This window comes from Mus caroli, chromosome 1 (assembly GCF_900094665.2).
Source record: "Mus caroli chromosome 1, CAROLI_EIJ_v1.1, whole genome shotgun sequence".
NCBI lineage: Eukaryota > Metazoa > Chordata > Mammalia > Rodentia > Muridae > Mus > Mus caroli.
The window spans coordinates 75,822,331-75,846,579 of NC_034570.1; the positions used below are offsets into that span (position 1 = coordinate 75,822,331).

Below are 24,249 nucleotides of genomic sequence, written 5' to 3' on the forward strand. Positions count from 1 at the left end.
AAAAGGATTTTCATCCTCTCCTTGTCTTTTCTTTTCACCGGGTTCTTGAAAGAGTAGTTAGTGTGGTACCTGTGGCTCTCCTGCTTCTCTCCCCTCAGCCAGAGCCACTTTGCCTTTGGCTTTCTTCCCTGAAAACAATCCTGCAAACTTCACTGGTGACCTCCAAATGACCACTGTGAAGTGTGCTTTTGGGTCCTTACCTGACATGAACCTCTGCTTTACTTTAAATTGTGTGGATCTGTCTGCCTTTGTTTTTGGAAGTCCCCTATCCCTGCTTTTATTCCTGTCTCCCCATCCACCCATTCCTTTGTGGGGTCTGTTGAGCACCGGGCAACTATGGTTTATAGCAGGGCCTGGCAGGCTTCACACCTGTCATGCGTCTTTATCCTAAAGGCTGTGATACTCAAAGGACCTGGCTTCAGTAAATCCCCAAGAGGATTTACTAAATAACTGTGAACCACTAGGTCTGCACACTGTTCCTTCCAACTGGGCACATTAGCTAGCCAGACACCTGGGCTGTCAGGCACACAAACTCACTCCCCTGACTACTGACCTCCAACAAGCTGTGAACTAATAAGCTATAAAAAATAATTATAATTGATCTCTGTGGAGTCTTTTAAAATCCCATACTGTATTGACATGTACATTAGAATAATACACACAACACTTAAACGATGTATTTTCTACCTGCCAAGCGCTGGCCCAATCATCCTTCCCTGCATTTCATTTTCTCCTCACTTCGGCCCCATGATGCCAGTACACAGAACTCAAGAGGACCTTTGTGTTTAACACTTTATTGTAAAGGATGCACATGAACAGACAGGCAAGGTCACAGGATACACTGAAGGTGCTATGGCAGACACCTCCATGCCCTGGAAGTGTAGCACCTCACTCTCCAGGCACATATATACCCATCAGCCCAAAGTTCTCTGCAATCACCTTAAGGCTGGAATGCTTGCAGAGCTTTCCTCTAGGAAATAGGATCTACTCCTAAGCCAGCCTCTGCCTCCCCTGCTCCTTAGACAATGGGGTTGCGGCTGGAATTTTAAGCTTCTGACAAGGGGGGTGACCAGCTCCCCACCCCAGCCAAGAGCCCATCAAAAACCCCTTCATCGACAGTCGGTGGTGGCACATGCCTTTAATCCCAGCACTCGGGAGGCAGAGGCAGGCAGATTTCTGAGTTCGAGGCCAGCCTGGTCTACAGAGTAAGTTCCAGGAAAGCCAGGGCTACACAGAGAAACCCTGTCTTGAAAAACGAAAAAAAAAAAAGAAAAATGTTTCTCTTGGTGTGATGAGGAACTCCAAGGGATTTGAGAATTCTATAGGAGTCAAATATTAGGGTGAGAGAAAATCTTTGTGCCCTGTTCTCTCTGGAAGAGTGAAGGCACTTAGGGGGAATAAACGAAGCTCTGCAGACAGAACCAAGAATCTGTTTGCTACACCACAGTAACTAAACCTATACTTGGGGTTTGCAAAACAAGTCTGATTCCCTGGCGTTCTCCATCTCTATCTCCCCCATGGCAGGGCCCCTTCTCTCCTTCTCTTCTTCTGATGCTAACATTGAAACAGCTAGGATAGGGAGATGGCACAAGCATGGGGCCTGAGTTCAGATCCGGACAACCTGTGTGAAAATCAGGCACAGCACTGAGCCTCTGCAACCCCTGGGATGAGCAGGGAGACAGACAAGTCCTGGAGCTCATGGCTGTCCAGCCTGAGTCAATAAACTCCTAATTCAGTAAAAGACTCTGAAAACATAAGGTGGAGAGCGATAGAGGAAGACACCCCGCCGCCAAATCTGGCTTCCACATGCACACATAGATAAAACACACACACACACAACACTGTGCACACTTTTAAAACTCAGATTGTGGGCTGAGTCTGAATTTTCTGTTGACTACTTTGAAGAATTGGGCTTGGATTTCCCTTCATTTCACTGGTAAAGGATCTCTGGCATGGGAAACCTGCAAGTAGATTAACTGAGAACTCTCTTTTTTATTATTATGAGACATTTTCTTTATTTACATTTCAAATGCTATCCCAAAAGCCCCCTATACCCTCCCTCTGCCCTGCTCCCCTCCTGCCCCCACTCCCACTTCTTGGCCCTGGCATTCCCCTGTACTGAGGCAGATAAAGTTTGCAAGACCTAGGGGCCTCTCTTCCCAATGATGGCCAACTAGGCCATCTTCTGATACATATGCAGCTAGAGACACGAGCTCCAGAAGTACTGGTTAGTTCATATTGTTGTTCCACCTATAGGGTTGCAGTTCCCTTCAGCTCCTTGGGTGCTTTCTCTAGCTCCTTCATTGGGGGCCCTGTGTTCCATCCAATAGCTGACTGTGAGCAGCCACTTCTGTATTTGCCATGCACTGGCATAGTCTCACATGAGACAGCTATATCAGGGTCCTTTCAGCAAAATCTTGCTGGCATATGCAATAGTGTCTGCGTTTGGTGGCTGATTATGGGATGGATCCCTGGGTGGGGTAGTCTCTGGATGGTCCATCCTTTCGACTCAGCTCCAGACTTTGTCTCTGTAACTCCTTCCATGGGTGTTTTGTTCCCAGTCATAAGGAGGACTGAAGTATCCACACATTGGTCTTCCTTCTTCTTGATTTTCTTGTGTTTTGCAAATTGTATCTTAGATATTCTAAGTTTCTGGGCTAATATCCACTTATCAGTGAGTGAATATCAAGTGACTTCTTTTGTGATTGGGCTACCTCACTCAGGATGATATCCTCCCGATACATTCATTTGCCCAAGAATTTCATAAATTGATTGTTTTTAATAGCAGAGTAGTACTCCATTGTGTAAATGTACCACATTTTCTGTATCCATTCCTCTGTTGAGGGACATCTGGGTTCTTTCCAGCCTCTGGCTATTATAAATAAGGCTGCTATGAACTTAGTGGAGCATGTGTTCTTATTACCAGTTAGAACATCTTCTGGATATATGCCCAGGAGAGGTATTGCTGGATCTTCCGGTAAAACAATGTCCAATTTTCTGAGGAACTGCCAGATTGATTTCCAGAGTGGTTGTACAAGCTTGCAATCCCACCAGCAATGGAGGAGTGTTCCTCTTTCTCCACATCCTTGTCAGCATCTGCTGTCACCTGAATTTTTTATCTTAGCCATTCTGACTGGTGTGAGGTAGAATCTCAAGGTTGTTTTGATTTGCATTTCCCTGATGATTAAGGATGTTGAACATTATTTTACTTTTAAGACAGGGTTTCTCTGTGTAGTCCAGATTGGCCTTGAACTCACAGAGATCCGCCTTCCTCTGCCTCCAGAGTGCTGGGACTAAAGCCCAGCAAGGACTCCTCTTCCATATTATTCACTATACTTTACTCTGCTCACTTGCCCTCAGTGCCTCTTTAGGAATTCTCTTTAGGAATTTAGGAGTTCCTAAATTCTTCAGTTGCAGTGGTAATTGTCATCACCGTAGTGCTTCATGTGGATTGCATGATGTGCAAATATCCCATAAAACCAACGCAGAAAACACCTGTTATGTCATGAAATCTTATTTTCAAGCAGAGCTTATGGATACAGCTCCAAAGGAGTATCTGACACGGAGACCATTCAAAACTTGACAAAATACTTTTCAGATTTCTAAGCTTCCGTTCTACGTGATATTTTCTGCATGAGAAGATTTACAACTGGGAAGTAAATCCTGAAACCCTGTCTTCTTGTCTTGCCCTCTGCGTAACACAAAACACCTCCCATGGGGGGACGGGAGGAGGGGGAAGACATGACCTTGCACCCAGGAATTCCACCTCAGAAGGGAATGGCTCACTTTGGCCTTGACAGTCCAATCTCAGAAGACTCTGTAACAGACTTTCCAAAAGAAAAGAAAGAAAGAAAAAACAAAACAACAACTACAACAACAACAAAACCCTGAAACTGTGGAATGACGACGAAAATAGCTCCTGAACAATGGCGCTTTCACAGCAAGCAGCTTAGTTAAAACATTCTCCATTTAAGGTTATTTGCTATAAAAGGGGGCCTCAACCCAAGATTTACTACGTGCTGGAAGCAGTATCATCTCTGGTGCACGAAGTCCTCACTGTTAGTTATTTACTCGTATGTGTCTGGCACATCTCGTTATGAAGTGCTTCTGTGGCACAGGATCTCCAGTCTCCTTTGCTATCGTAACTCTGGTATTCTTCCTTATCAGACCTCAGCAGCTGCTTGTCAAATGTGGGTCTTTTACAGGCTCACAGCACTTTTCCAGTGTAGGAGCACCCCAACAGAATCCTGTTGAAACGTAGCTTGTGAATCAGTATGCCTGGGAGGAGGATAACGGGTGGGACTGTTTGAGACTTTCTTACTTGCAGCAAGCTCCCAGGTTGATACGAAGGCACTGCTCACTGGTTCCTGATCCCACTTTGAGTAGCAAAGTTTTCCATGCAGTTTTGTTTGTCCCTTGATTAGAAGCAGCCAGTGATCATCAAACTTTATCAACACCAAAATAACCACGATAGCAAAGCTGTTCTGCGTGGAGATTAGACTAAATCCAAATGGGTTTTTGCGGTACTGACTTTTTCTCTTTCCATTTGGATCTAGGGCTCCCCAGGACTTCCGGGACTCACTGGCCCCAAAGGCATCAGGGTAAGTATTCAGCCCATCCCTTCCAGTTGTTGGCTGAGTGCTCTTCTTCTAACGGTAAACATCACTCAAACATCAGGTGCCTCGTGTCCGCTCCACAGATAGTCTGAGAACAGGGAAGCCAACCCACTGGCTGTGGCCACAATAATGCTCGTTACCTTAGAGACAGATGTGAAGGGATGGGGGAAAGGTGCATGAGAACTGTAGGGAGAAGAGAGTGCTGATCCTGATCGGCATGGGGGTACTTATGAAGTGACAGTAAGTATGCCAGTCACGATGGTAGCATCCCAACAATCTAGTGACAATGCAGCAGGTGTGGTGACTCACTCCTGCAACCTTAGCACTCAAGAGGCTGAGGCAGGAGAATTGCTATAAGCTCAAAGTTGGGCTGTCTAGTCTGGGCTATAGAGTGAGACCTTGTCTGAAAGAACAAATAATAAAGAATCTCTCACAACCAAAGCAATCCCCCTTTTAAAGGTTTTATAAAGACAAACTTTCCACAGGGTAAAGTGCTTGAGATGCTAGTCTGATTACCTGAGTGCAATACTAGGAACCTAATATTTATATATTAGGAGATATATATATATATATATATATATATATATATATATATACATATATATATATATATTAGAGAGGGGGGTGAGATATGCTGGTAGTTTGGAGTGTGCTGCATGGCAGAAATAGCAAGAGATGCCCAGCTTCAACAAGGTGAAGAAATAGAATAAACTCCCAAAAAGTTGTTCTCTGACCTCCACAAGTATACTGTAGCATGCATGTCAAACATATGCACACACACACAGAGATACATCATTACAGACACACACACACATGGACACACACACTCCCCAGTTCTAGAAGTGGAAAACAGGGGCACAAAAGCCATAAGCTCCAAGCCAGCCTAGGATATGTACGCAGTGCATTTGAGCCAGTCTAGGCAATATACATAGCAAGGCTGACTCTCACAAAACAAAACAAAAATTTTTAAAGTTGTGTAAAGGCAAGATCTACAAAGATTTGTCAAGCCTGTTTTGTTTGTTTTCCTAACCGGTTGTATATACTCAGCCCATACTTGCAAACGAATGATTACTGACGTGGCAAATCATTTTATGTTTATAAGATAGTTATTTTCATTGCTTTTCTAGCCATCCCCTTCTTATTTTGCTTATATTTAGGGAATAACTGGATTACCAGGATTTGCAGGTCCTCCTGGACTTCCAGTAAGTAATGAGAAGTGTATGTGTGTCTGTGTCTGTGTGTGTGTGTGTGTGTGTCTGTGTGTCTGTGTGTATGAGTCTGTATGTGTATGTGCCTGTGTGTGTGCATGTGTCTGTGTGTTTCTGTCTGTGTGTCTGTGTGTATGCATATTTCTATGTGTGCATGTTTGTCTTTGTGTATGCATATGAGTATGTGTGTGTAATTGTGTATATATGTATATGTGTATTGTGTATATGTGTATGTGTATAATGTGTATAAGTGTGTAATATGTATGTGTACTCTCACTCATGCTTATGTAATAAAGACATTAAAGCACTCACCCAGGGAAACAGTTTTGATGCACTCTTTACAGGAAGAGGCTACGCTCCGGGACTGACCATGGCGAGTGTGGCTCTCTATGATATGTGAGCAGAACTGAGTTGAAGCAATAGATCAAAGAACAAGCAGCGCCCCTCACCTTTGTGTCTGTCTTCCCCCACCCCACCCGCCAATCTCTTGCTCAGAGGAACAGTCCCACAATTCCATTTTCTGTTTTCTATATTTTTGTTTTATCTAAAATACCCACACCTTATCCAACAATCTTTCTCCTAGCTAATGTGCTTTATTTGCTATGATATTTAAACTATATCTAAAAATCTACAATTTAAACTTGTTATGTGAGCATTTAGGCCACCATTTCTAGCTAATGGCTGTTTCAAATCAGCCATCATTTCCCTTGAGTCCTGATATTTTTGCCAGATCCTGAACCTTGTGATGCTGCCTCTGTCTTTGTCAGTGAGTCTTGCTCTTTTTCTAGGGCCTCCCAGGCCACCCTGGGCCTCATGGGCTGGCTGGTTTACCAGGATGCAACGGTTCTAAGGTATGTCCTGCTTGCACAGATGGCCAATGAGAGTGTTGCTGAATGACTAAGTCAAGGTGAAACCAGACTGAAATGGAAGTCGACTTTCCGGAAACATTCATTTAGTCAGGATCCAGGGCATGGTTTTGAGTAGAAACTACTTCCTTTCTCCTTCCATATCCTTTTAAGGGAGTTTTCTAGTCAGTTCCCACAGACTCTCACCTACTTGCATCAGAGGTTGTAGACATCAAAATCAGAGACTAAAGCATTGAGTACAAAGTTGGTGTCTGGAAAGGAAAGTCTGAGATTGCAGGGCCCACTCCCCACTTTTTTGTCCTAACTGAGCCCTCCTCTCCCCTAGAACAGTGGCCACGAGTGAACTAATTACTAAAGCTCCAAGAAGCAGCAATTAAAAGGTTCTTGGTGCAATTAGGCTGCCGTTTATGCACAATTTGAGAAGCAGTAGACCCTGATCTTATTCGCAATTAAGATAACGGGTTTCTGGCCCTCTGCCTTCTGATCAGTAGCCATCAGGAATTTGAATTGGTTTGCCTAGATTTGTCACTACAGGGTTGGGGGAAGAGACTGGGATAGTTATGAGCTATTCTAGCACAACTAAGAGTGCTGACAAACTTCTCATGTCTTCTAGGGTGAACAAGGATTCCCAGGCTTTCCGGGCACACCAGGCTATGCAGGGCTCCCAGTAAGTCTGCATCTCTAACTCCGTATCACAGACAAAGATTACAAATGAAAGTAGTCCATTCCATGTGCTATGAACATGTCTCTCAGAATATTGGAAAGGCTGAAATTTTATCAGACACTGAAGAAAAACAAAGAAAGAGAGAGAGAGAGAGAGAGAGAGAGAGAGAAAGGAAGGAAGAGGAAATGAATTATAAGATCAAATTTAGAAATGAAGATTTTGTTTTACTTTTGGTCTTTTCACATAAAGATGTATAGTAAGCATACTGGCTGGAGGAGAGGACATGAGGTCAAGATTCTAGCACTTCAGAGTGAGAGCAAAGAGAACAGGGATTTAGATGTCAGACTTTACTCCAGCAGGTAACTTCTAAGTCAAGCGGAATGAACAGAGAAAGGAGAAAAAGCCCTGATGGCAGAGAGAAAACCAGGAAGCATGTGGTGTGGAAGACCTGAGGAAGATGTACTTCAGTGAAGAATGGGACAGCCCGATGCTGCCAAGAAAGTCTAATAACACAAGGAATGGTGTCTTGGTCTTGGCATCATGACATCATTGCTGACCTTGGAAAGCAATGTTTCCATGGCAGGAAAGAACAGGGAGGCCTATCTGGAAGTGAGGAATGGGTGGGAAAACAGGATGCAAACTTGCAGAGAGGATGAGAGAGAGACTGGTTGTATTGGATGAAGGCAGAGATGATGAAGAAACCATTGGAATGCTGGGATGTGCAGACTGGAGCATCTTAAAAGTGACTCACAAGAATATTATGGGGCCAGGAAGCAGAGTAGAGACAAGGTCAAGTATATGGATTGTTCAACCTCTAATGGCTGATATGTTGCCTCTTTCCTAGGGTCCTGATGGCTTGAAAGGACAAAAGGTGAGTCCTTTGTCAACTACTATGATGGAAGGTCTCTAACCACACATATAAAAAGGACTCCAATTAATTCATGAAATATAAACATTACAGACATCATAAACCAGGTCTTGGTATAGTAATTCAGATGCCACAGAAATTAAAACACAGCACTTTCTCCTCTGGCTGTTGTCATAGATAGGTCTGAGGGCCAATTATGTCATCTTTTAAGGAAGGGGGAGTCTGGGGGAAGGGAATTGATCTCATGTTTCAGACTCGATGTTCTAGGTCAAGAATTGCTACCAATTTGGGTGTCTTGGGAAATGCTTTGTTGTTGTTGTTGTTGTTGTTTTGGTATTTTTGTTTTGTTTTGTTTTGTTTTGTTTTTCGAGACAGGGTTTCTCTGTGTAGACTTGGCTGTCCTGGAATTCATTCACTCTGTAGACCAGGCTGGCCTAGAACTCAGAGATCTGCCTGGCTCTGCCTCCCAAGTGCTGGGATTAAAGGGGTGCGCCACCACTGCCCGGCGGGAAATGCTTTATTATTCCTAATAAATTGTTAGTTTTAAAAATTAGTACAAAAGATGGAGAAGGGGCTTGTGATATCCCACCCCTACCTAAGAATCTGCAAGCTGCTAATGGTTGCTGAGGAAGGAGAGGCATTTTCCTCAGTAGTAGTAGTTCATGCTTCTATAAACAGCATTCAGTCATGGTCCTCTAAGAAACCTTAATTAAACTCACCAGCTCACCACACACACACACACACACACACACACACACACACACACACACAAACACATACACACACAAAGGGAAAAGAAGAGAAAGACATGAAAGTAAAGTATGGGGGACATTTAATCAGTGGCAGAGGTGAGAGGGGTACAGGAGTAATGAGGAGTAAAGATGAGTTTTATCTGCATTATATATACAAGCACATAAACATCATAATGAAACTCATTGTTATGCATCATTTATACATTTATACGTTTTTTTTTAATTCTTCAAAGTGCAATTTTTAAAACACTTCTCCAAGTTCATACCTCCCAAACCCTCTCATCTTTGAGGAAGTTTAACCTTCAATAAGTGCTTACGGGGTAGGGGTTGAAAATATAATGTTGATTGGTGTTGATTACTGTCTCTGCTATTAAGGGTGAGCCTGCTCAAGGAGAAGACAGGGGATTCAATGGAAAAGGTGACCCTGGGCCTCCAGGCGTTCCAGGCTTCCAGGTACAACACTCTCAAAAGGAGTGGTCAGTCATCTTCGTCTTCATCCTCAGATTACCCCTCCCTCCCTCCCTCCCTCCCATCCTCTCTCCTTTCTTCCCTTCCTCCCTCTTACCTGCCTGCCTGTTTTCTCTCTTCTCTCCCAATCTACAGTCTTTCCCCCCTTGGGTGTTATTCTAACATTGACCTCATTAGGAGAAGGAACATGTTGTTATGCAAAAATGACATTATGTGTGTGTTTTAACTTCTTTGTACGCCTCTGTCACTCAGCTCCTAAACGTAAGGATCCTCTGAAAAGAGTTCTACTTGTTCTGTAGTCACTGAAACCATGGATGGGCATTCACCATACATCAACTACCACTTAAAACTGGAGTGCTAAAGAACACCCTGGTTTCAATATTTACACATTATTTAAAGAGCTTTATTGAAGCGTAGCCTCCCTCCTCTTGAACACTAACCAGTTTGCTTCACTAGTTCATCTGTAGCTGTCCTGGAGGTGTTTCATAATAGATTCAACGAGACACAGCTTTTGGGGGGTTGTGTATATTTTGTGATTCAGAAGGCCCCTTGGGTAGATAAATTCTCTAATTGCAAAGTTTCAGGCTGATTAACCAGAGGTAACTTAACTTAGTTCAGAGTTAATGGTGGAGATCTCTGAGAAGAGACTGTATATTTGCCTCAATGAATCAGAGTTGGAGTTGGACCTATGGATGTACTAATATGGTGACCTAGGCTAACTGATGGTAAGCTGTGACGTCTGACTAGGGGCAGAACAGTCGTAGGAATGTGGCCAGGGGCTGGGAGAGGCTTCTGAGAGGCAGGGAAAGGGATGGGTCTTGATCCTTTGCTTAGGAATCAATCATGCAGAAAGGAGAGTGGTGACCCAGAAACATAGGTGTCTCCTGTCAACATCTTCTGTAAGCTAATTACTGGGCAGGGCTGAAGACAGCACAATGTATTTATGTAAGAAAGGTTTCTTGAATGCTAGTTATATGGCAGGGTTATTTCTAGGAATAGTAGTAAATGCTGAGAAAAATAATGCAGCGAAGGGGGATAGAAATATCAACCTGGAAGAAAACCTTTGGGTAGACGGAGAGGAAGCCCAGGGCTACCGTGGCATAGTCAGTTAGCTGGAGACACTGGTCCAGCAGAGAGAGCATCCTTCTGAGAGGGTCAGGCACAGAGATAGGAGGCAGAAAGAAGTGGGTCATATAGGTAGAAGGAAAACTAGGCAAGAGAACTGCAGGAGGGGACAGCTCTAAAGAAACACAACTGTCCAATACAGAAAGGGAGGGAAAGACAGGGAGGAGAAAGAGAGAAAAATCCCTGAAAATTGTCCCAATAAAGAAGCATTACTGGCCATGCCCCTGCAGTAGCATCAGATGTCCCAGGCATCTGTGTCTGATAGCAGTATGTTTGGAACATACTGTAGTCATTTGCAGTCACTTAGAGGGGAGGCAATTTGCTCTTGTGATTTCCTTAATACATCACTATGTCTAACTTTGGCATTAATTGACAATTACGTTAAATTCACTCTTTCTCTTTTTTTGTAACTTCAAGGGTTTTCCGGGACTCCCAGGTTTTCCAGGGCCTGCCGGTCCACCAGGACCTCCGGGATTTTTTGTGAGTATGAAGTCAAGGCTGTTACGCACATTGGTGATAGCAGATGTTTTTGAGCATTCTCTGACTAGCTGAGAGTCCTGCTGTCACTTTTATTTATTGCTTTTTCTAGGGTTTACCAGGAGCAATGGGACCCAGAGGACCCAAAGTAAGTCTAACTTCCTAATTTGTAACAGTCAGAGCACCCTAGCCAGTCCAAAAAGTCTGGCTTACTTCTCTGAGCAGAGCACAGTGGGTACCTCCTTGGGAAAACAGGAACACCCACAGGAAAGGGGACAGGACCAGCAGGTACTTAATCCCTGACTCAAAACAATAGAAGACAGCAAGAGTTTCTAAAGTATGGGTTTCCAGTTCTGGTAACCCTGCTTTATCCCAATTCTTGCAATGGGCTGCTTTGCAAAATCCATGCAATCTACGTGACTAGATGAAAGTTGACTTCCTTGTAATCTTTAATCTGAGTGCTTCAGGTGTTTCTACTCAAAATTCAAGCTGTTGTTTCAGGATAAAAAATATTGAGTGGGGCCTCGCCTCGCCAAGGAACTATTACTAAGCACAGTGTTCCTTACGAATATTACTGACCTGATGTAAACTTCCCAGTGGGCTTTCACGGTTATTACTTCATCATCAGATGCACATAAGCAGTCTCTCTGTTCCTCCCTTGTATTCCATCCTTAGCTTTTCTGATGTTAATTTCAGAATTTTGACATTCAATTACTCATCTCACTTATTTTTAGCAGTAAGATAACTTTATAATGTCAAAACTAAGATGAAGCTACAAGACTTCTCTTACAAGGACTGGAACTTTAATGAGCTCCAATTATTCATATTTATTTTTTAAGCATAGTGGTTGTGTGCAGGGTTGGAACGTTTCTTTTGCATAATGGAAACAAAATATCCAGAGGCATCTGAAATAGCCCAGAGTGGAGAAAAAAAGACAGCAAACCAGAGAGCTCTGGAGAAAATAGTGGACACAGTAAGATTGCCGGGCAGTGGTGGCACACGCCTTTAATCCCAACACTTGGGAGGCAGAGGCAGGTAGATTTCTGAGTTCAAGGCCAGCCTGGTCTACAGAGTGAGTTCCAGGACAGCCAGGGCTACACAGAGAAATCCTGTCTTGAAAAACAAAAAAAACAAGAGAGAGAGAGAGAGAGAGAGAGAGAGAGAGAGAGAGAGAGAGAGAGAGAGAAGAAAGAAGATAGCAAGAGATAGCTGGGAGGGAGGAAGGAAGGGGGAGGGAGGGAGACACAGTACACTGTCTTTATAGAGAGAACAGACAGGTATCTGGGAAGAGGAAAGCCTGGGGCGGTGAGCAGGGCCAGGGCTATTGTGGGGGCTTTGAAATAGTAAGCACTTTTGAGAAGGGACTGAGGGAGCCTGAGGCATGGCTCTAATAGGAAACCAGTGCTGCATGTCAGTGGAGCCATATGTCCCCTTCTGGGGAAATGACTCCTTTGGGAGACATTTCACACGTATCTGAGAGATGCTGGCTTCTGTCTAACTTCCAGAGATCCTTCTGTAGTACAGCTTCACTTCCTGAGACCTAACAATGGCATCTCATGTTTTCTTACAGGGCCACATGGGCGATAGAGTGATAGGACAAAAAGGAGAAAGGGTAATGGACACACCATAGTATGTGTGAGTGGGTCAGAAAGTGTGAGACCCCCACCCCCACCCAGTGCCTTTGCCTCTGGTTCATTCACTGGCCATGTTGGAATGAGCACTTTCATTTGCTGTTTTACGATGAATGGGGCAGAAGAGAAAACAGACCTTTGAGAGAGTGGAGCAGATGATGCGGGGGATGATGCTGGGGATGATGCTGGATAGGATTCTGGGTATCTCTCATTCTCTGCTATGCTTGTCTTTAGGGTATGAAAGGATTAACAGGACCTCCTGGGCCACCAGGAACAGTGACTTTTACACTCACTTATGCGTACAACAAATCGGTAAGGTTGTAGCTCTGGGGCTATGATTGTGCCTTTGTTTCTGGAAAGACATCTAGTTGAACCTTTCTTTTTTTCGATTTTTTATTGGTTATTTTATTTATTTACATTTCAAATGCTGTCCCCCTTCCCAGTTTCCCCTCTGCAAATCCCCCCACCCAATCCCCCCTCCCCCTGCCTCTATGAGGGTACTCCCCGACCCACCCACTCACTCCTACTTTATGTCTCTAGCATCACCCTATGCGGGAGTATCGAGCCTCCACAGAACCAAGGGCCTCCCCTCCCATCTTCTGTTATATATGTGGCTAAAACCATGGGTCATGCTGTGTGTACTCTTTGGTTGGTGGTTTAGTCCCTGGGAGTTCTGGGGGGGGGGGTTGGTTGGTTGATATTGTTGTTCTTCCTATGGGGTTGCAATCCCCTTCAGCTCCTTCAATCCTTCCCCTAACTCTTCCAATGGGGTCCCTGCATTCAGACTGATAGTTGGCTGCAAACATCCACATCTGTATTGGTCAGGCTCTGGCAGAGCCTCTCAGGGGACAGCCATACCAGGCTCCTGTCAGCAAGTGCTTCTTGGCATCCACAATAGTTTCTGGGTTTGGTGTCTGCAGAAGGGATGGATCTCTAGGTGGGGTGGTCTCTCATTGTCCCTTACACAGTATGTGTGGCTCTGATCCAATAGGATGGCAGTGACCCATAGGCAGAGTAGACGAGCACTACAATCTAATGGAACCCTTTGCATGGCCACTGTAGCCTCACCCAGTCTTCACTAAGAACACTACTCCATGTCCTTTTGGACATGGATTGCTTTTGGTTCCTATGCTGGGATGGCTAAGAGGACCAGGGTATGGAGCTGAACTGAGTGCTTAGGAAATAAGTACACAGTACCACACACGGAGTCAGCCACCAGCCTGCACTTGGAAAGTGTGGAAGGGGAAATAAAGAATCCAAATAGTATCGAATTAATGGAGAAGCTTAAACTCCCCTCTTTGAAAATTATACTTAATTGCTATTCATAATAATTTAGTTGAGACATGATTTAAATATAAAATATGCTTTTTTAAAAAGTATACCCCACAGGTTTTAATTATAACTAGTCTTTAACAATTTTTGTAGAATGATGTATAGGCCATAATATTCCCTCATTTATGATCAACTGGGTGGCTTTTCAATGTTCACTTAGTTGGACAAACATCACCTCTGCCAATCTTAGAATATTATCTTTATACCAAGAAGAAGCTCTATAACCACCATCCAACTGTACATCGTCTAAATGACCAAAATGAAACTAAAGGGAGTTCAGAGAAAGCCTGGTGGGATGTAATATGAAAAAAAAAATCACATTGAAGACTGGAACAAATGGTCTGAAGAAAATAATCTAATTCTTCAGAGACCATTAGTGTAAAGTAAATTAATGAGATCTAAAGCATCATTGTTTAAAAATTGATACTTTTGGGCTGGAGAGATGACTCGGTGGTTAAGAGTGCTGGCTTCTCTTGCAGAGGTCCCGAATTCAATTCCCAGCAACCACATGGTGGCTCACAACCATCTGTAATGAGATCTGATGCTCTCTTCTGGTGTGTCTGAAGACAGCTACAGTGTACTCATACAAATAAAATAGATCTTTAAAAAAATTTGATAGTTCTTATGTTTACAAAATCTATATCTTAAATACTTGACCTGGTGGGAAAATGAGTTGGAAAAACTAGTGTCCTCAAAGGAATACAGATGCTGGGGGAGGCAGAAGGTGACCAAGTGGAATAATGACTCACGTGCACCTGCATCAATTCATCATGACAGCATCCGAACAAGAAAGTGTTATTCCAATAAAAGCAATTTTAATGTGTTAGACATGAATGTGCTATAATAGAAATGAATGTTCTGTAATAGAAAGTTGGTTCAGTAGATAAATAAATATAATAATGTAAATAAATATTATGTAATTTTACCCACGGGATACTCTTTTTTTATTTTATTTATTTTTTTGCATTCTCAGCCCACACTTTATTGTTAAAAACATATACACACAGGTATAGAGAGCCAACTCACATAACAGTTTCTTTCCCAAGGGATCAAATTTCTTCCCTGCTCCCCCAAGATGCGTAGATTAAGAAGCTGCCTTTTGGAGTGCTTCAAATACTCAGTGACCTTCTTTGAACATCATCTTGTACACTTTTGGCACCAATGACACCACAGAAGGTACACAGAGAGGCAACCAACAGCAACCCTGCCCTTGAAAGACAGGAAACAGGCTATCAAGTAGATTATTTGAATATTCTTGATCTTTTTCATTTCATAATGGGTGGATTTAAGGTTAGTTCCCAGACTAGTCCTGTTGTTTAAGGGTTGACTACATATGGAAAGAATACTTGTCTGATCTTTGGGATGGGGGTGCTGGTGCCAGGGATCAGATCCAGGGCCCAGGTCCTCTCCAGAGCTACCTCACAAGCACAAAAACCACATTTTAATTAAGGATATAGCACAGCTTCCCCAAAGGTGATGAAAATGTTTGAAAATCAAAACTAGTCATAACTACATCTTGACCTTAAAAAGTTTAGAAGTCTGAGCTCTAACAAATACCATATAATGTTTGGTTTTCCTGTGTTATCCATTTCAATTTACCCTAGTGGATGATTAGGGACAGGGTTTAGAAGAACACTGACCTAACACCTGTATTGGCTGGCAGATGTGACAGTAACTGACAAAGTAGATTCCTACAGGGGATACACAAAGGATACTTCTTCGGTTAAAGGTTACAACAGTATTAATGTGAGATCATGTATAAAAATCTGAATGATGGGAAACAAAAAGAAACGCTGGGCTGTTGTCATGAGGCCCAGTGCTGGTTTTCAGGCCTCATTTCACTGGACAGAAGGTATTTCTAAATGGGACTGGTCTCATCTTACTTGGTTGGTTTGTGATAATGGCCTTGAACTGTATTTATGACAGGACTTCAAGGGAGAGAAAGGAGATGAGGGAGAGAGGGGTGAACCCGGACCTCCTGGACCCTCGGTAGGTCATTTCTGTCCTTTTGTTCCCGTGACACATAAAACAGAACTTTATTTCATATTGTTAAGGATATTGTTATTCTTTGACAATTTCATACATGGCTACATTGTATCTTGGTTATATCCACCCATGACTTCCCTCTCCACTCCTGCCCCTCCTCTGACCATGTCCCCGCCCTTCTGACCATGCCTCTACCACCTGCATGCCTTATTCTTTATCAATAACACATTGAGTTCAGTTAGGTCAATTCTCATCTTTATTTTAATGAATGTTCCACCTTTAAATATTGATATTCACTAAAACACAAAGCCCAGGAATGTTCTAGAACTATTTTGCAGCCATTTCTAGGTGAAACCTCTGCACTATTTTGTATGTGTGACCTGCCTATAGCACTGGCTTTTGAATATCCATTTTAAAGTAATTCTTATAATAAATTTCTCTTTTAGATTATTTAGTTTTAAATATGGCCAATAGAAGGGACATATTATTCTTAATTAATTAAAAAATCAGTCATTTCTAAAGCATTTCATAACTCTAATTATACAGGGGCCACCTGGAGACTCCTATGGATCAGAAAAGGGTGCGCCTGGAGAGCCTGGTCCTCGGGTAAGGTGGCAATTCAGCTGCGTGTGCAACCCAGGAAAGGCAGAGCTTGGGACTCTTTGGGTTACAGAGTAAGGTGTTCCAACTAGCTATGGGACTGTTTGTTTGTTTGTTTGTTTGTTTGTTTGTTTGTTTGTTTGTTTTAATGCATTTAAGTTTTGGTAGGTGCAATTTATTTTTTATCTGGAAAGACTCCAGGGACTTCAGAAACTGAAACTTGGGGCAGGACTCTCTTCAGCTCACTTCTGATCTTCTCTGGACACGAGCAAATGATGCTCTTCAGTGAAAGGGGGGAGGAATGAGGTAGAACCCCAGCCAACTTTAGGCTAATGACATCTAAGAAAAAAATTACAGTCATGATCCCGCGTGCACAAGACACACACACACACACACACACACACACACACACACACACGCACGCAGAGATTCAAGATCAGATTGACCTAGCTTGCTCTTTTGTCTCACTCTGTAGCATGTCTATGGTCACAGGGGAAAGGTCCTTGATTGGCTAGGCAGTGAACTCCTGTGAGTGACAGCTCATCAGAACCAGTCAGAGTGAAGACAGAACACTCCCACGGGAAATAGGGGAAAGTGTGTCTATAAGTGGGGTGATGAGAACACAGAAGCAAATGGGGCCCAGTTCTGCCACTCAGCTCCATTTGGGAAAACTTACACAGATATAGCATATAGAAACTCTAAAAAGCATGCGTTCAGGAGGAGAAAGTGGAGTGGAGGTATTCAAGGAAAATGATTCTGTCTGCCTGATTTTTACTCCTATCAGGAAGGGTTCATAACATAGGATTTCATCTAAAAATCATGTCTGCTGAGATACCAGAATGTTTTAGATACATATAGATACATATATATTTAAATATTTATCTAGGATTTAAGAAATTACATTTAAAGCAATACAGTTCAAACGCTTCCTTCTTTCTAAATTCTTTATTTACCTCTCTGCTTGATGCTTCCCTGGTTCCCATTCAAGGATAGACATGAACTCCACTCAAGGTTTAACTAACATCCCCTCTCTCTCTCTCCCCTCCTTTTGACTCTAACCACTGATCCTGCCTGCCTTCCACCTTCTACCTTCCTCGGTAGAAGACACCCATTGCTGTTCAATGATTGGAAGTCTTACCTTATAAAATCCAACAGTGAGGAAGCTCCCTGAGGCTTTCTTGTCCTGTGTTTAAAGGAGATTATAGCATAGATGTTTTCTGTGTTTACTGAATTTAATATGTTTGTTAATTTAAGTGTTTTTGTTTTAGGGCAAACCTGGAAAAGATGGTGCCCCTGGCTTCCCTGGCACTGAGGTAAGACATGCCTGTAAATAATCATGGAAGTAGCAGCGATAGCCAAAGAAGGTTAGCTGAGAGTCATCAGGAAGTTTCAGCTTTTAAAAACTACACTTGGTTCTATAGACCCACTGTGGAAAGATAAACTGGACCCACTTAAATCAGCAAGACCAGTACTGCATGATCTTCTCAGACATGGTGGCCACAGAAGCTGATCTCTCAGAGACAGTGTGAATGCCCCAAGCTGAGAGGCGTGGTTAGTTGGAGGGACAGGAAGTGATTAGTTTATGAGTACAGAGGTTACATTTACTTCTAGGCACAGTAAGGCAACTATAATCAGCACTGGTGTACTGTCTACTTGAAAATAGCTAAGAGGGTTTTTAACTCTGTAATGAAATTATAAACAATTGCAGGGATGGATATGCTAGTTCCCTGCCCTGATCAATACACCAAGAACACAATCTAATAGATACAGTACGGTTGTATCTATCACCACCAGGGTGAGCTGGAAACATCCATTATATACCAGATGTTTGTACATGTTGACTTTGAAAATAACCTTTAAATATTTAAGAGCTAAATAAGTTCCGACTGCACATACTTCAGTGCAAACACAACTGACTCATGTCTTCTGGTCTGCTGTCCTTTTCTCTTTTTCTCCAGGGAGCCAAAGGCAACAGGGGCTTTCCTGGGTTGAGGGGTGAAGCTGGCATTAAGGTAACATCCCACCTTTAGCCTTTCCCAACTGGTTGGGCAGTGCCTACGTTAGTTGACATTGAGTTGGAGTAAAAGTTTCAAGTCTGTTTTCTGAGGTTTGCATATATAATGAAAGCTGTCAGCACTGCTAAGCTTGTCATCTACCCAGCTGGATGCTGCTCAGATATTCCTACTTGATCCCAAAGTCACTCCTGGAAAACAGGTGCAAGTCCCACTTCACAGACGAGAAGGTTGTCTTGTGTGGGGTACCTATCACCTGCTTTTGCAGGTGTTCCTCCTTCCTCACCGATCCCTTCCAGGCTGTCTGATGCATTCCTGCAAATTTCAGTTTCCTGTAGATTTTTTTTGTTGCTTTTCATATCACTTTTGTTTATTTATTGCGGGAAGGCACACGAATCAGAGTCCACTTGTGGAGGTCGGAAGACAACTTGTGGTGGTTGCTTCTCTCTTCGACCATGTGGGTTTGAGGAACCAAACTTGGATAATCAAGGCTTGGTGGCAAGCCCCTTTACCCACTGAGCCATCTCACCTGCCCATATATATTGCTTTAAAAAAAATTACCGTGTTTTTATTAACCAAGTATTGAGAGTAAAAGCTGTGACTAATTGGTGAGGAATCCAAGAAGATCACCAAATGAGATGTTCTCAGTTTCAGGCAATGACTCAATAAATATGTGAAGCAAGAATTATTGATAGGGACCAGACATTCTGAGAGTCCTGGGGAAAAGCTTCCTCTTCTTGGGTCCTTTCCTCTACCTCTGTCAGCGCTGGTTACCATAGTGATGTCTGTGCATTTGTAAAGCAAGCTTGTGGACTGTTATGTTAAACAGAGATTTCCCCATGGAGTAATAAAAATTTACTTTGTTGATAATTGATAGTAGTCTGAAAAGAAGTGACAAACCTTTGTAGTCTTTTTAAACATCACATTTCTTTATGTGGAAATGCTGGAAAATAAAACAATAATAAGAATAAAAAAAATCTTAGCTGTTAGTTGAACCTAAGGTTGGCTGGCTCAGGACTCTCTAGTGCAGAATCGCTCCCTGTGAGGGCCTCATCCTTAACAGGAATCCATCTGGTCATCTGAAGTCAAGTGTAGGCTTGGACCCTGGAACCTCATCTGGTCATGTGTCCCTAAAAAGTCACAGTCAACTAGTTGTATAGTTTACACCACCTGCTTCTGATATGCTGTAGATGTTCACAAATAATTCACATAAGCCAAGATAGATGTTTAGGTTCAAAGTTTGTCTTTTAATAATATTCCTGGGAGAATTGTGGATTGCCCTCTTGAAACAAAGGAGGTCGGGTACACTGGGCTTTAACTGAAACCCTAGCCTGGCTACCCCATAACTACAATCTGTGTGACAATGTGGACGTGGGAGGCATTTGACCATAGGTGGCAGTTTAAAGGAGAGCTGTAGAACAGGCTGGCTAACTTTCACTTCTTCCCAGCCTTGAAAGACAAAACTCGTAGATGAAGGCTTTCCAGGAAGATGATTTCAAGGCAGTTACAAACCTTGCAATCTGGTGTGAATATTATACCTAAAGGACACTACCTTACTAGTAATTTACTGTGCAACCTTGTATTTGGTTCTTTACCTATGCTACTCTGGGCCTGCATACTCACCTGTAACTCTCTTTCAATTTAGGGAAGGAAAGGAGACATTGGCCCCCCAGGATTTCCTGGTCCAGTAAGTGTAATGAGAGATAACAATGTCAAAAGTTCTTCCAAGTTCTGAGCAAATTTTAAGTCACTATTTCTCATTAACTGTTATAATGAATATGAAAGTATTTACATTTACATTTTGGCAAAGCAAAAATTAGTTATGGTCATTACTTACCTATTTGACAATGGATAAATATTTCGTTTTGATTATGATTGGTCCTTAAAATGCACTAATAAAGTCCGTCTTGAACTCTGAACAAGAAAAATAAACAAACAAAACAAAAAGCAAAACAACAACAACAAAATATGGCCTAGTCTCAGTTTACCCAAGGTGACCCTGTGTTCTCAGGGTGGAATAAGAAGGCTGCTGCTGAAGACAGGTAGGGTACTGAGGAATTAAAGAGCTTGTTCCTTCTCTTTGCATGGCCCACTTTTCACAGCAGGCAGCCAGAGCTCAGGTTTAGTGGTTTAGTGTAGGTTTAGTGTAGGTCGTCAAGGACCAGTCCCTACAACCCAAGCTCCATACCCAGAGAGCACTGCCTGGCTCGATGCAGATATGAATATGATGGTACTCACAAGAAGGATGAGAGGGACTGCTGGCTCTCAGGTCTGACATCTGCTCACTTCTCCAAAGCAGTGGGTCTCATATCCAATGGGCTGAGCAGAGTTTCTGTGTCTGGTTGTACAGCCTGTAAAAATGGCCTAGGATGTCATGGGGTTCATTTTGTTAAAAGTGTAGTTCTCAAGGCTGGAGAGATGGTTCAGAAGTTAAGACTGTCTACTGCTCATTCAGGAGACCTGAGTTCAGTTCTTAGCACCCACACTGGACAGAACATAATCATTTGTGACCCCAGTGTCAGAGGTTCTGAAGCTCTGAACACTTTGGGAATCTGCACTCACATGCACACACACACACACACACACAGCGGTCTGCTGAAGAGACGACTTAACCGTTAAAAGTACTTGTCCTTGCCAAGAACCTGGGTTTGTCTCCTAGCACAAACATGGTGGTTCATAACCATTGGTTACTCCAGTTCCAGGGGATCCAATATCCTCTTCAAACCTCTGAGGATCGGGCACACGAGTGGTGCACATACATAGGTGCAAGCAAACACTCATATACATAAAATAAGCCTTTTTTTAAAGGCAGTTCTCAGACCCCCTTCACCGAGCTACATAACTTCACTCTACATAAATGAATGAAGGTGGGTCCCAAAAATCTGTATCTTTCTGTTTCAGAGGCAAGTCCCACCACCCCAAAAAAAGCTTTCATGGAACTGCTAGGAAATTTTGAATGGCTACTTTTCTTCTGTGACATCATATATTGTAGCAGAGTCAAATACCCACCAGTGCACACATAACATTGTAGAATTTATGATGATCACTATGATGGCCTTGTCACTGATAACATTGATGAAGTGCCCTGCCTGTCTTCACTGATAACGTCTATGATAAATGAGGATTAAATAAAGGTTCTTGTTACTTTGTTTTTAAGTCAACAAATATACAAATGTGTTAGTTTAGTCACATCATGCTTAAAATACACTTTTAGGGCTAAGTACATAGCTCGGTGGTCCAGTGCTTTCAGGCATAAGGCCCTGAGTTTGAGTCTCAACCAGAAAAAAAAAAATTTAATGTAATTAAATTAAATATAGTTTCTACCTGAAAGCCCATAAACTATATGGTAATATCAGAAAGGTCACCTTTGTCTATACATCTATTCACTGGTATGGGCATGACTTCTGAATAACGGCTAATATAAAAACCTTTAAACGTAGATAAACAAGGAAAATTTCTTTTAGGCCAAAATAAAAAGACTGAAGTAAGTGGAGTTGGCGAGCATTCCACCCATAGCTCTCCTTCCTATTTATTCTTTGCCTTCTCCTTTAAGACAGAATATTATGACGCATACCTGGAAAAGGGAGAGAAAGGGATGCCAGGACTTCCTGGGCCCAAAGGAGCCCGTGGCCCACAGGGTAAGCCACATTTCTTCCTAAAGCCTTTATCATCATGGTTCCTTCACGATGATGAGTAGTGTTTACAGAACTATGACAGTTTCCAGGTGAGGAGTGAAGAGGAAGTCTTTCTTTACATCAGTGGAGATATTTTTTGTGTTTCTAATTTTTATATTTTACATGAGAATTTTGTAAGTGGTACACCTAAAAAAATTGAATAATAACTACAATGATATCGCCATTGAATTTTAAAGTGAGCAGGGGAACATCTATAATTTTGCAAGCAATTAACTGATACGATGTGTTCCCAGGTCCAAGTGGTCCCCCTGGAGTCCCTGGAAGTCCTGGTATGTCTGTGTTTCTTTGAATACTGTCCTTGTACATTCATATTACTTATAAAAGAAAAATTTTCATTGATTGAAACTAAACAGAGTTTCTAGCTTCTTGCTGGTTATATTTGTGGCCTATGTTGGAAAAGTTGCAGGTATTGAAACAAACTGATGAAGTAACGTTCAATGGTTTTAAGTGCAAGCATATAATCTTGGGGTATGAGCCAAGCCCTGATCCTCAAAGGTGGTACAAAGATACAGAACACTGATGTCACAGCAAGTAGACTGGTTGAAAGTAATCATTTTCATTATATAATACAAGGTACAAAGATGCCTAAATTATACTTTTCCTGTAAAGTTGTTGCTGTTGTTGTTTGATTTGGTTTGGTTTTTCAAAAAAGAGTTTCCCTGTGTAGCCCTGGATGTCCTGGAACTCACTCTGTTGATCAGACTGTCCCAGAGCTCAAAAATACACCTGTCTCTGCCTCCTGAGTGCTGGGATTATTGGTGTGTGCCACCATACCTGGCACTATTTTTGTAAAGTTTTACATTTTTTGTCTCTGAGCCATTTGAATGTTTACTTTCCAGGAGATAAAGAATAGCATTAGACATGGATTCTTAAGAGCCCATCCCCAGTAACTGTGCCATGTTCTTTTTAAAGGAAGAAAATGTAATAGATACAGAAATCGACAAGTATTATGCCTATATATACCCACTACATACACACATGTATATACACCCCCATAGACACTTTAATGGTAGACATCTCCCAAAGATGGAATGAGCAACAGAGCATTGTTTTAGGCATCTGGATAAAGATTCAAGACTTCCTTCTCCATTCCAGGCCCCTAAGGAAAGCATAGCCTCCTTTAAGAAGACAGTGAACAGAAAAATCACAAAATTCTGAAGCAGATAAGCATCAGAAGGATTTGGCTTTAGGCTCCACTAACAACCCCAGCTGGAGTCTCAGCTGGTATGGCAGTGAGAGCGCTCTTTTTAATCGTTTCACTGTTTATGAGGCAGAAGTTCAAAATTGAAGCAGTGCTGACTCAGAGTTGGGTCTATACCATCTAACTTAGCATCTGTATGCAGATATGCCTGCCTTCCCCATCCTTTCATGGTGGGAACACATTTTAATTACAACTTGTTCTTTCTCATTTGGGGGCGCCAAAATTAAGCATCCTCTAATCTCCAATTAAAATAATAAATCTACAGAATAGCAGTCATGCAAAAACTTTTCACAAGTCCTGTATATAAAGCTTACATCACAGCTCAGACTCCGTCTTGGCTCCTTGTAATAAATCACATGAGTCATCTTGTGGGACTGTTTTTACACTTTGCCTTAATATAATATAAAGTAACAAGGCCACCGAGAAAGAAAGGATATACACGGTTTGGTTTTATATGTTTTTATGTAGTTTTCAACTCTTGTAAATAAGAATTTATCATTCTATTTTGAACTGAAAAATAAACATATTCATCAGAAGAAAAATTAAAACCTTACAAATGGCTCTTTCTTCCAAGGACTGACAAGGCCTGGCCTCAGAGGATCCACTGGATGGCCAGGCTTGAAAGGGAGTAAAGGAGAGAGAGGACCCCCTGGAAAAGACACTGTGGGACCTCCTGGACCCCTGGGATGTCCTGGCTCACCAGGTCCACCAGGCCCGCCAGGACCTCCAGGATGTCCAGGTAAAGATA

General features: G+C 42.5%; 1 protein-coding gene across 1 annotated transcript in view; it reads left to right on the plus strand.

Moving 5' to 3' along the window:
- The window catches only part of Col4a3 (collagen type IV alpha 3 chain), a 130,059-nt gene that overhangs the window by 57,379 nt on the left and 48,431 nt on the right, over nucleotides 1-24,249 (plus strand). Inside the window, exons 4-21 of the mRNA XM_021155885.2 lie at nucleotides 4,557-4,601; nucleotides 5,774-5,818; nucleotides 6,613-6,675; nucleotides 7,304-7,357; nucleotides 8,199-8,225; nucleotides 9,350-9,427; nucleotides 10,985-11,047; nucleotides 11,157-11,192; nucleotides 12,615-12,656; nucleotides 12,910-12,987; nucleotides 15,934-15,996; nucleotides 16,540-16,599; nucleotides 17,862-17,906; nucleotides 18,552-18,605; nucleotides 20,251-20,292; nucleotides 22,159-22,243; nucleotides 22,534-22,569; nucleotides 24,076-24,240. Coding sequence (XP_021011544.1) covers nucleotides 4,557-4,601; nucleotides 5,774-5,818; nucleotides 6,613-6,675; nucleotides 7,304-7,357; nucleotides 8,199-8,225; nucleotides 9,350-9,427; nucleotides 10,985-11,047; nucleotides 11,157-11,192; nucleotides 12,615-12,656; nucleotides 12,910-12,987; nucleotides 15,934-15,996; nucleotides 16,540-16,599; nucleotides 17,862-17,906; nucleotides 18,552-18,605; nucleotides 20,251-20,292; nucleotides 22,159-22,243; nucleotides 22,534-22,569; nucleotides 24,076-24,240 — 1,081 coding nt within the window. The remainder of the gene's footprint in view (nucleotides 1-4,556; nucleotides 4,602-5,773; nucleotides 5,819-6,612; nucleotides 6,676-7,303; nucleotides 7,358-8,198; nucleotides 8,226-9,349; nucleotides 9,428-10,984; nucleotides 11,048-11,156; nucleotides 11,193-12,614; nucleotides 12,657-12,909; nucleotides 12,988-15,933; nucleotides 15,997-16,539; nucleotides 16,600-17,861; nucleotides 17,907-18,551; nucleotides 18,606-20,250; nucleotides 20,293-22,158; nucleotides 22,244-22,533; nucleotides 22,570-24,075; nucleotides 24,241-24,249) is intronic.